Raw genomic sequence first — 13,098 nt, 5'->3', positions numbered from 1 at the left:
ATCTTTCTTTCTCTCTTTTCAGAACTTCTCTTTCGCCTATCCTCCCTGACAGCACAAAGTGGGCTTACGTTTTTGACTGACAACCACAACAGACACTTTTCTCCCCCCCGTCCTTCCCCTCCAGCCTCCTGTTTTAATCCCCTCCCCATCCCGCTCTCCCTCCTTCTCCCTGCTTCCTCTTTTGTTCTGAGTGACGCTCGAAAGCCGCCGTGTCAGCATCTTTTCCATCTCTGATTGCCTTATTAGCCGGCGGTGGCACCCGCAGCTTTTCTGACACAGATGGTGAAGGAAGAGGAGGAGGCTCGAGCAGGGGTGAAAAGGGAGAAGAAGAAAAAAATGGCTGACTTGTGTTTGTTGTTGTTACTTTCTCCCCCTCTTCCTTCCCTCCCATCGCTTTTCTGGCTTGTTTGTGTGGACACTGACACCTTGGGCTGACACTTACATACTCCTGACACTGATGCCTGTCAGGGTAACATACAGAGGATGGCAGGGAAAAAAGTAGACTTTAATGTTGGTGTGCTGGTCGGGGTGTGTGTGTTTGTACTGCTGTCAGGTTCCTCTCACTGTTTTGTCTCTACTCTCCCCCTTTGACTTTGCATCAATTTCAATACAGTGGATTGCATGTTGATGAGGGAGCATGAAGCGAGTCCAAAGAGTCACAACTGCTTAGCAAAATGTGAAAAGATCGGAATAAGAGATTACATTTTGAAATCAATTCTCGCAATTTGTAACAAAGGGGCAATGCAAGTACATGAGAGTAGCAACATTTATACACAAAGTGGTTTAAAGTGCTTTTGAGGTAAAGAGAGGAGTATAGGTAAGATGCACTAAAATCAACATTAAGTTAAAAGATGTTTCCTCTTAGGTTTAGTTCTTGTCCTGGGAACACTGACTGCACTGTGATCCATTGAACTGGTGTTGTTTATAACTTTGGCAACATAATTTTTGATAAGCTGATTGAAGTAAAACATTAGATCATCTTCCTGTGTCCCTTTTTGGCAGGAAGTCCCTCCTTCTGGTTAGCATAGTAGTCAACTTAAGTAGTTACGGAGTAATTGAAGGTTTTAAAATTAATCCTCACTCCATAAAAACGTCCAGGTTTCTTGCCTGCTTTGGCTTTGAACCTCTTTGAGTTTAGTTATGCACTGATGTCTAATTTTGCTCTGTTGGAATCAAAAACGATGTATACGGTTTTTTAATGTGAAGGTGTGTGTCAGTAAGCGTGTGTAAGCAATGTTATACTCTATAACCTGAGCAAGGGGGAACATATAAATGTTATATTGAATGAAAGTGGTCCAAAGATGCAGCCTAGAGGAATCCACCTCGTCATCTCTGTTTGTTCAAACGTGTAAAGGCCAAATTTAGCACAGCATTTGGTGTTTGCCAGATGAGATCCCAACTAATTTACTACTGTATAACACCAACCCATTTTCAAGTTGATCAATCAGTATGTCTAACGTGGGCGCTGTGGTGGCACAGGGGCAAAGCACAACCCACATATTGAGGCCTTAGTCCTCGTGGCGGTGGTCGCACATTCGATTCCCGGCCTGGCGACATTTGCCACATGTCTTCCCCCTCTCTGATTACCCTATTTACTGTTGAGCTACTATAAAGGCCGCTAAAGCCAACAAAACGTTTTAAAAATAAATATGTCGAACGTAGCCTAGAGATTCAACACCACCAAAACAGAAGCCCTATAATGATTGAGTATACCTTTGTGCGATAAATTTCTCTAGATTATTGTGAACTCAAGAACTTTTGAAAGTGTTTGTAGCATTTAAAAATAATTATTGCCTTTGTGTTTACATTTAACTACATATGTGTTTGTAAAAGTACATTTGCTCTTCCGGTTTAGTCAGATCATAAAATTACAAAAATAGAGAAATGATATGACATTTGCCAACAGGGCTTGTGCCGTTCCCGTTGAAGGACTCTTCTGAAGACACACAGGCATACACCAGGTGTAGCCATCACTGTTCAGACATAGCAGCAATTATCATAGCAGACATACACTGTAATTTTGAAGAAGAAAATGGTATTGATGTTCTTTTTTCCCTTACACACACACACAGCCAGGTGTAAGACCTAAAGCTTATTTCACAGAAGTTAAAGCACCGAGCAAACATCAGGCATTATGTCCATTCTGATCATAGGATAGAGAGCTACAAGCAGCCTGAAGCTGACAACATATCCGTCACCTCACTTGAGACTGATTCTGGCACTTTAGACAAGCATCTAATGAGGGATGGGTAAAGAAACTTGGCATTTGTAACCCTCTTCGTTTTGCCATCTGTGGATTGAGCTTCACTGTGAGCGTCATCCTTCAATTGGTAGAAGAAAAAAAACTGTAACCTAGGTCATCACAAACATATTTTAACACAGCTATATTTATAAAATGTATAGGCATTTGCTTTTATAAAATGATATAACTTGGCAGTCTGAGCACACAGGGAGCACAGGCAGTAACAACATGTCTTCTCATGTCCACTGGCCGTTTCCTAACATCACGCTGGGAGGACTTCCACAGCTGATGCCAAGTCGACTCCAGCCAAGCGTGGCTTGGCAAGACTGATACTGCTGGCATTTTGTTCCACTACTCCTAACTTGTTAATACATAGCATGAAGAAATTTCAGCAAATAAAGTGAAGTCAAGAACATACTATGAACAGAAAAAATGTAGACCGCCCAGCGATCTACATTTTTTTTTCATTTCTTGTGCGATTGTATAATCAAGGTTTCATATATTTAAAAAAAGCAATATGCCTGCTTAAAATCCACAGTAAAAAACCTCATGAATCAATGACAAATTTTCTTTCAAGTAGAACAATTATGTTATTTGCTTTTTTGAATAAACAGAAGAATGTTCTTGTACTCCTTTACTCAGACAAATTTAATAACTAAAACATAATTTAAAAAAAAAATTTTCATAATATTTTAGTTATAGAAAGGAGTGAAGAGGGTTAAAGGTCACTGTCAAGTTGTGGATGTTTGCCACTTTATTATCACAAACCTTTTTCGTTTTTAGGATTATTGCCTCCACCACCCACTCAGGGTGTTCTTGTCAAAAATATTAGCATCTAATATCCTTCTTCCCTCTTATTTGTCTTACAGCTTATGGACCAGAGGACGAGTTTAAAACAGGGAAGACTGATGAAGAAGAGCACCTCCTGGACGATGGCCTTTCCCTCGATGGTCAAGATGCAGAGTTTCTCTTTAATGACGACGAGGACCCGAGAGAGCATTATAGCTGCCAGAACTCTCCACTTAGCAATGGCACTAACCAAGATGCTGGATACGCTTCGCCACTCAGTACCACCAGTGACCAACTGGTGGACCTTAAGACAACTGCTTCCTCCTCCAGCGATCAGGAAAAGCTAGAGGAAAAGCTTGGGGAAGGTACTGAGTCGATAAATGGCCTCTCTCTCCAGGACAGTCTGACAAAAATGAAAGCCGTCTATGCAAACTTGATTTCAGATGCCTCCTGGTCCAGTATTGCCCTGGACATGCTTAAAAGTAAACAAGGGAACAATTTGGCAGCTAGCAATGGGAGTGGTAGCAGCTACAAAGGCAGCAATGGGTTCCTGAATAGTCACAGTTCAAGCAACAGCCATGTGAAGAGCAGATGTAGCGACACCCCGGTCACCACTCACTTAAACAGCAGCAGCACAACTGCAAAAACAGTATCGAGCCACAGCAACACTGGCATCAGCTCTGCAAGCACTGGAGGATTAGCATACGACTGGCATCAGGCAGCTTTGGCTAAAACTCTTCAGCAAAATCCATACCAACTTCTCCCTGAGCCAAGCCTCTTCAGCACCGTGCAGCTTTACAGGCAGAACAACAAACTGTATGGGCCGGTTTTTACTGGGGCCAGCAAATTTCGGTGTAAGGACTGTAGTGCCGCCTATGACACCTTAGTTGGTCTGACTGTGCACATGAACGAGACCGGCCACTACCGCGATGACAACAAGGATCCAGAGGATGATCGAAGCAAGAAGTGGTCTAAGCCGCGCAAGCGTTCTTTGTTGGAGATGGAAGGCAAAGAAGATGCCCAGAAAGTTCTTAAATGCATGTACTGTGGCCACTCTTTCGAATCCTTGCAAGACCTTAGTGTTCACATGATAAAAACAAAACACTATCAGAAAGTGCCTCTAAAAGAACCAATGCCAGCCCTTACCTCGAAACTGGTGCCCCCGACCAAAAAAAGAGCATTTCAGGAGCTGATGTCTCCAAGCTCACCAGAGTCTGTGTCTTCAGGTATATTCCTAGGAGACTCTCCAAAAGACCAAAAAGCAGCTAATCCTTACGTCACTCCTAACAATCGATATGGCTACCAAAATGGTGCCAGTTACACCTGGCAGTTTGAGGCACGAAAGGCACAAATTCTCAAATGCATGGAATGTGGAAGCTCCCACGACACACTACAACAGTTGACAGCCCACATGATGGTCACAGGACACTTTCTGAAAGTTACTAATTCAGCCTCTAAAAAAGGCAAGCAGTTAGTTTTGGATCCTGTTATCGAAGAGAAAATTCAGTCAATTCCTTTGCCTCCTACCACAAAACGTCTCCCGGCACTCAATGGTAAGCCACAGCCGGACTCCCCGTTACAGCCCTGCAGCCCGGAAGAGAGAAGTGAGGAAAAGAGAGATGACGAGACAGAGGAAGAGAAGTTTGAAGTGAGAGAACCTGCGAAAAAAATTAAAGAGGAAAAAGAAGACCCTACTGAGAAGCCTGTAAAGACCCGTTCTTATCAGTATCTTACAGAAGAGGACTTGGAGGAAACGCCTAAGGGTGGCTTAGACATATTAAAGTCTTTGGAAAATACAGTCTCAAGTGCAATCAGCAAGGCCCAAACTGGAGCCCCAACATGGGGTGGATACCCCAGCATTCACGCTGCTTATCAGCTCCATGGATCCCTGAAGTCTAATTTGCCCTCTTGTGCATCAGTTCAACCTTTGTTCAGTAGTTCCAGTTTGAAGGCAATGTCCTCTGACATGGGTTCTCTGATCCATTCACCAAATAGCCCCTCTCCACCTCTTAGCCACAAAAGCAATGTGCTGGCTATGGAGGAGCTGGTGGAAAAAGTGACAAGGAGTGGTTCCACTGTTGACGAAAAAGAAGAAAAACCGTGTGAGAGTAAGTGTATGTCTGCAAAGTCACCACTGCAAATTCCCAAGGCCAGTGCAGAAGCTCTGTCAAAAGTAATGCAAAGCTCTACAGTTGAAATCCCTATTGATCTAAAAGGTAAAGAAGAGCTACCCGAGCCCAAAACAGAAGTAAAGATCAAAACTGGGCGTGACTCACCACAAAAAACGGGTAGCAATGGTTGCAGTAGCCTCAGCATCATCACCGATCACTTGTCTGAGCAACCTCTCATCAGCCCTCTCAGTGCTTTGCAGTCTGTCATGAACAACCACTTGGGGAAAGCTACAAAAGTTCCCAGACCCTCTGTGGACCCATTCGCAATGCTTTATAAGATGAGCAGTTACACCCAGAGTAAGCAAGCAGAGCCGGCGAGTCAACATCGTAACGATGAATACGATCAGCCCATTGACTTGACAAAATCCAAAAGCAGCAGCAATATCAGTTCAGCTAAAGCTAGTCCTACAACACCAAACAATAGTAACACAAATAGTGTCAAAGCAGCTTTTAGAAATTTCTCATCGTCATCATCGTCATCTCCGCCTCTTCGAGAAAATGCTTTGATGGATATTTCAGACATGGTTAAAAATCTCACAGGCCGTTTGACACCAAAGTCTACTACGCCGTCCTCCGTCTCGGAGAAATCCGACATGGATGGCTTTACTTTTGACGACAGCATGGAGGAGCTGTCTCCTATCCAAAGAAGGAAAGGCCGACAGTCGAACTGGAATCCCCAGCACCTCCTGATTCTTCAGGCTCAGTTTGTTTCTAGTCTTCGAGAGACGCCTGAGGGAAAGTTCATAATTAGTGACTTGGGACCCCAAGAGCGAGTCCACATCTGTAAATTCACTGGTCTCTCCATGACCACTATCTCACATTGGCTGGCCAATGTAAAATACCAGTTAAAGAGGACAGGCGGAACAAAATTCCTCAAAAACATTGATTCCGGCCAACCTCTGTTTTTGTGTAGTGACTGTGCTTCCCAGTTCAGGACTCCCTTGTCCTACATTAACCATTTGGAGTCCCACCTGGGATTCACCCTAAAGGACCTCTCCAAGCTTTCCGTAGACCTACTTGAGCAGCAGACAGTGAGCAGAACTGAGGACAAGACGTTTACGTCCTCTGGACTTACTGAAGATGACTCTGGCTCAGCGTATCAGTGTAAACTGTGCAACCGGACATTTGTGAGTAAACATGCAATCAAATTGCACCTTTGTAAAACGCACGGAAAGTCACCGGAGGACCATCTCATCTTTGTGAAAGAACTTGAAAAGTTAGATAAACAGTGAAATCAGTGATAATATGACAGATTTCTGTTGCACTAAATCTCCTAAGTCTCAATCTGTCAACACAGATAGTGCCACAACTCTTAACACAAACATGAGGTTTTATACCTCATATTCTAGTTCTAATCATTTGGTATGTCTTGAATTAATAGCGCTTTCAGTGAAGCAGCTCAAAAATAAACAGATTGTAAAGGTTCTATTTTCACTGACACGACTCTACAGATTGGTGCAACAAACATGGCACTATACAGTCATTGAGTGATTGTTGCTTCATCAATGCACTGCGTTTCATCTGAGCCTTTCACATCCGTCTGTTGTTTTGAAACTGATCCATGCTCTTGTGTTCATCACTGTTTCTGAAGAAGTGATTTTGAATGAATATATTTCACCATTACTTGCGTATTATTTATGAAGCTGTGCATGTTTTCATGTAAAGCATTGGATATAGTAAGTCTGGTTACATCTTATTCAGAATGACTTGACTGGTGTCCCTGTTGAACAAAGTTTTGGGAAAAAGATACTTGTCTAAAGTTGGATGGTATTCTAAAATGTTTCTGCACTTTCAGTGAGTGTGAACCAATGAAGAAAAATTTGATGGAAAATTAAAAAAAAGATGAAGTTTGGTTTTTAAGGCCCTTTCTCACACTGCATTATTGTTTGCCATTATACCACAGATATATTAGAAATGCCTGTTTTTCCTCAATTAAAAAAAATATTTTAATGTTCTCTTTTTAACATGTACAGTACTTACTAAGTAGTCCGCCAATTTATCATGAAGGAGCTAAGCTTGTAAAGTTAACGAAGTTGAAAATTTAATGTGTAAATAATCCAAAAAAAAAATGTATGTTGGCATATCTTGCTACTTACAAGTTCAGTATTATTTGTACTGTGTGCATTTTTACAGTGTTATTTTCTAGACCAGTTCAGGGGTGTGGGTGTAAAGCTACGGAATATTGTTGGACCAAAAATGTCAGTTTTTTTCAGTGAATTGTTGGTCGCTCAACGTGGTTTATATAAAATGAAGATAACGACATCTGATGTGATGTCCATGACTGTATATAAGCTTGAAAAAAGAAATTTGCTCTCAAAACTCCCAGGTTTTTTGTCATGACCAGTTATTCTAAATGGCATCCTTTTATCCTTAGTTGTAAAATAAACATCATGTCCTGGAATAAACTACAGTGTGCTGTGATTCTTAAAATGATGTGACAATCAAATAAATGGCCAAAGTCAATTGGTGGCCCACAGTCTATCATCTACTTTCATCTCACCGTCTCTAACAATTTCATCTGTCACACGAACACGTTAAATTGCCTTGTTAAGGATCCATTGTAAGCCGTGCCTCCTCAATTTTACCTCCAAAACAATTTACTCTAGGTTTTAAACCTGTCAGCTTTTGTCGCTGTCAATGCAAATCTCAACAGTCCACCTGTCTGCTTCTCAGTCCAGGACAGACGGTCTGCATTCGGTCTTCAGACGTTCATTCCTCATCAAGCCGCAGGATTCCTCCGACTTTCCAAGGTCGCTTACTTGTGCTCCATACTGTAGCTACGAAGCACAATGTCATCTGTCAACCTGATACAATGCCACAAACACTTTGAATCCATCTCATCAACTTTACCTGCAACAACTTTACACATCCACCTTGTGGAGGATGCGTTTCAGGACATGCCTTCTCTCTTCTCCAAGCATCCTCTTGATATCTTCTTACTGGGTATGAGTAAATTTCCTGTATCAAGGCAATTTAAAAAAGTTACATTTTCAAAATGTTCTATAATAAAATTACAGCTTAAAGTACATTTAGTAAGATGTTAATGAATGCCAATCTGACTTGAGCTTTATGTAAAAAATGTTTTAATCATGTTAAAACTAAAGTTGAGCTAGGTGATATGATTAGCTGAAATAGTACATTTTAAAAATCCTTTTATTTGCTGTTAACTTACCTGCTCTTCATCGACCTATGTTTTCAGCTATAAATAAAACATCCTAAATTCTTTTAAAACAAATATGTTGGGGGAACTTTAATCTCTAGTTATTTAAATAGACATTTAAATAACTATTCTGCTTCCACAATGAGGCTGTTTGGCTACATATGACAGGAAAATATGCTCATGCTTTTAAAGCTAAAAACCTCCAGTGTCTTTTCCTTATTCATTTATTTCTATGTTGCCCTGTAAACTGCAGAAGTACAAAAGATTCTACCTTTAAATAAATGACTCTAAATTCAGCAGATTTTTGCTAAATAATTTTCTTAAGCCTTTTACCACTGTTATAAAAATGAATATTCAATTTTGTAAAATGATCCAACATGTCAGCTGTTGGCTTTACTTTTTCTGAGTAGCTGATGTAGAAATTATTTTATTTTATTTTTTTCACAAATATCTCACAAATATGAGGGAAAATATTTATAAACAGTCAGGTGTTCACAAAAAGGGTGACCAATTTTAAACAGGTAGGCTTACATCAAACAAAATGAGATGGAATTAATGCCATAGACAAAACTGCATTAATCAGTTATATTACTTTATTCCTGCAATATAATAACTGATTTAGTGTAATTTTGTGTTAAAATTATGATACTCGTAATAATCATACTTGTTCAACAGATGTATATTAAAAGTTTTAACATGTTGCAAAAATTATGCCACAATACATATGACACTTCTATTTTGAATATTTTTTTGATGCTTCCTAGTTATAAAAGTAGCATAAAATGTAAAGTGATTTTAATTTTTTTCTTCAAAACACCATCTGAACTAAAATAGTTTAGTGCTTTAAATCATAATGAACATTTCCTTTTTTGTATTCTTTACCTGTATTTTCTAAAAGATCTTACTTTTCAAGTTGTTAATCCTCGAGAGTTCAGCCCGATGGTCGAGAAAAGGCGGTGGCTCTGACTTTAAAAGCCAAGTGTCTATGACTGGTGTGGCTCTTATTCAGTTTTTAATAAGGTGAGCTTTTTAAATTTAAGCTGGTGTGAGGCATTTAAAATTCAAGCATAATCCCCCATCAGAAGGAGAAGAATAAAACGTTTTTTTTTTTTTAATGCCAGTTTTGACTTTATAGTAATACACAGGGCTGGGCTTTATAGTTCAGCTAGTGAGACACCTGATAAAAGAGGCCATGACATGTCTCCACTGAAGGTATTTAAGTCGACATGCTCCCACCCCACGCAGCTCTTAAACACTAGCCTGAGGCATTTCTCTCAAGAAACAACGAAGTTCTAGTGCCTTGCAGCATGCTTTTTGTGTCTGGGTGGCATGGGAAGCTGCAGCAAGACGTACAGAACAATGTATCACTCATGGTCGACACGCGGAAAGTTAACTCATGTCAAACGACGACTAAATAAACAGATGCCTTCTTGATGAGATGGATATCTCCATAAAAACATAAAAGATTGAAGAAACGACTCCTAGCCCTCATTCACATGGACTTTCTTTTACAATATGACTTTAAATAGTAGTAGCAAACTTAAATCTTTGTCGAACAAGCTTTCAAACATTTTTTTATGGAATAAATAAATAAATAAATAAAATATAAAAAAATGAGCCCCATTTTCTCCAATACATCCAAATAAAATCTAGTGCAACCAAATGACCTCATTGGTCACCTGCTTAATAGAGTCTTGGAACAAGACTTGATTTTCAATACAAGAATTCAATAATTTATTTTTGTTAACTTCACATTTCTGTTTCTGTTACAGGCAATGTCTGGTCTGGGACATTTCTTTGTTAGAAACATGTAATTGAGTAATCCTATAATAAAGTATTGACTTATGACGGTTGAACACTTTTAGAATCCATTTGTAAAAAAAAAAAAAAGTATCTCAAAATTTAACATTATTCCCCCATTTCACAATTATAAGCCACTTTTTCTTGGTTCATCACTTCCAATCCCAATAAAATACACAGTTTTATGACTATTAGATGATTGAGGTTCCTGATGGTTATGATCGCTTCTGCAATGTGCTTTATAGTTAATCTACATAACTGTGCTTTGGCATGACCCAACGTGTTGGAAAAACAGTCAAAATGGCTCCTACTTCTACCAAACTGGGTAAAAACTGGATTTCATTTCACTGAGACAGTATGTTACATTGGTGTATATCTAAAAACTCTGCAAAGTCCAATACCTCCAAAATCAAACATCAAAGTTCATTTTAAACCTTTAAATAACAACTGACAAAAGAATTACATTTCAAGGTCTTTGTATTGATCCAGGATAGTTTTAGTAAAAGTTATAACCAATCTTGCACAGTTGACCTTGCTGTGAGATTCTCATTAATAAATTATATGAGAATGGAAAGTCGCAGCTTTTAGACATTACTCCCATGCCTCTATTTGTCTCTATTAAGGTGCCTCTGTGCAACACAGAACAGCAACAGCAGTAGGAGCCACTGACGGTCAGAGATCAGTGAAATATTTAGGCATAAATTCAACATACATTTTCACATTCCCATCAACCACACACTAAGCAGTTTTATAGATCCATTATTTTTGCATATATTAAAAGGTTACTTGCTTTTACACAGATATATATATATATATATATATATATATATATATATATATATATATATATATATATATAATCTCATAATTTAGTTGTCATTGCCTCTTGGTATAGCTTATAGCACTTTGTCTTTTCTTTATGATACATGGGGGGGGGAAGCTCTATAAATATAGACTGAAAGATTGACAGCATACACGTTTTAATTAACAAGCTGTAAATTACCATCTGTAAAATTACAGTACAGCACAATGTTGCAATTTAGTGCAAACAATAATAATCCCACTTCTAAGAGAGAGAGAGATTCTTGTTTTTTTAGGTGATTAGTACAAACCTATTAAGATTTTTGGGATTGACAAAGGAAATCTGGTTTTGAGAAAAAAAAATGTAAATGTTGGAAATTGAGAAAATAACTATTTTATGCTGTTGATTTTATTCAATTTAGGATGGAATCTGATTAAATTGCTTAATTACAGCTTTGCAAAAATAAAAATAAAAAATACCACAACTAGCCGACATGTGATTAATCCTGTATCATACTATTGATCTGATTGCTTTACATGTCAGTGTATTTCAGATGCGGTTTGTGTAATTACAGTAAGGGAGTCCATGCTGCAACATCCACATCTGCATCAAGTCACTGCACATTTATTAGTATGTTGCAAATAAACATAGGCACGTTGGTTCATATGCACAAGTCATCTTGTCACAACAGACAAAAACAAAAAACAACAAAAAAAGAAGCTCCACTTACGGCGGCATAAGACAGTCAGTCTTTTGTTTCTTCTTGCATGACTCTTGTTTGTGTTAAAAAAAAAAAAACCAAAATAAATTGGCTTCGTGTCATCAGCGTTATGAGACGCACAGAGACTTACAAGACAGCGGCACAAATCTGATGTTAAAACAAAAGGCTGTTTATGACATGAGGCGTCACGGCGCAGCCTGTTATCCATTTATAATAATCAACGTGGAGGGTTTGGGGTTACGGTGAAGCTGTCCTGGTACTGAGTACAAACATCTGTACGTCCATGAAGAACGTGTCAGAGAGGAGCTCATGTCGGCGCTGACAGCGCGCTGATGTCGACAGCAGGGACTCGGTGAGTTAACCTCTTCCTTTCCTGCTGCTTTTAGGACCAACGTTCTGCTGATGCACGTGGTTGAACAAACACGCATTAACACAGGGAAGAGACAAATGCCTGTGTGGACGAACAAGCAGCTAGTGGAGCCATGTAGTAATTGTTTTGTTGTAGAACTAGACACGGGGATGACGATGTGAAAAAAAATATATATATTTTTTTGATGTAAGTAAAGTTTTTCTGTTGAGATTTTTTGCAAAGCTTTGACCTGCTTGTTCTGATTTTGTTTAAAGGGCAGTATTGTGTATTTTTTTGAGGCATATATATCGCTAGAAAATCAAGTAATTATTACTTTTAGTTCAAAAAGTTAAAACGTAAAAGAAAATTGCCTTTGTTCTCCCGTTTGTGAAACTCCGCCTTCAACACGTCATCACAATGCATTTCCGTTACGTCGTTTACAGCCGTCCTAAGGAGCGCGGGACTGAGAAGTAGCTCATCAGACTGGTAGCTCCATAAGGTGATGCTAATTGATGCTGGCTAGTCTGGAGGAGGTGCGCACTGTGAAGCGGAAGCTCGGCTGGGAACTGGCGCTCAAAGGCAGGGCTTTGTCCCTGAATGGCTGCCACAGGAGATTGAATAATTTCTCCAACATGCATGAAAGAATCAAAGCAACACTCCAGGCACGCTGGGATGACGGGATATAGCATTATAACATAAGGCTTAAAAAAATGCGATTTTACCTAATAGACACATTTAAGCTGCAGTTTGTCTGTGAGAGCTAAAATTGACGGCATAAAAATGAAACTGTGACTATAAAAGCCAACCTAGAGTTTGCCAGGGAGACAAAGACAAAGACCAGTAATGCTATTTGGACAGATTGGACTAAAATATGATTATTTGGACACCACAACATAGCATCTGTTTGGCATAAAGCAGCAGTGTCCAAAGGCCGGTATCCTGCATGTTTTAGTAACGACCTCCACAGCATATCAATGTCCTGCAGCCGCCTGCTGACCAGCCATCATTTGATCCAGGTGTGTTGAACCAAGGAACGAACTGAAACATGTAGGACACCGGAAGAG

At 39.4% G+C, this 13,098-nt stretch overlaps 1 protein-coding gene and 1 long non-coding RNA gene across 2 annotated transcripts in view; one reads left to right on the top strand and one right to left on the bottom strand.

Annotated features, from left to right (window-relative positions):
- Positions 1-7,607, top strand: part of LOC108165620 (teashirt homolog 1-like) — a 37,084-nt gene extending 29,477 nt beyond the window's left edge. Inside the window, exon 3 of the mRNA XM_081612773.1 lies at positions 3,112-7,607. Coding sequence (XP_081468899.1) covers positions 3,112-6,434 — 3,323 coding nt within the window. The 3' untranslated portion in view covers positions 6,435-7,607. The remainder of the gene's footprint in view (positions 1-3,111) is intronic.
- An 84-nt stretch (positions 7,608-7,691) lies between these two features.
- On the bottom strand, positions 7,692-11,783 carry LOC108166727 (uncharacterized). The gene is made up of 3 exons (XR_001777083.2): positions 11,695-11,783; positions 8,053-8,160; positions 7,692-7,979 (listed from the first exon to the last, which is right to left on the bottom strand). It is a non-coding gene; the product is annotated as an uncharacterized LOC108166727 (long non-coding RNA).
- Between the last annotated feature and the right edge of the window lie 1,315 nt (positions 11,784-13,098).

This window comes from Poecilia reticulata, chromosome 11 (assembly GCF_904066995.2).
Source record: "Poecilia reticulata chromosome 11, P_reticulata-male-v2, whole genome shotgun sequence".
NCBI lineage: Eukaryota > Metazoa > Chordata > Actinopteri > Cyprinodontiformes > Poeciliidae > Poecilia > Poecilia reticulata.
This window is presented reverse-complemented; position numbering and strand designations above follow the sequence as displayed.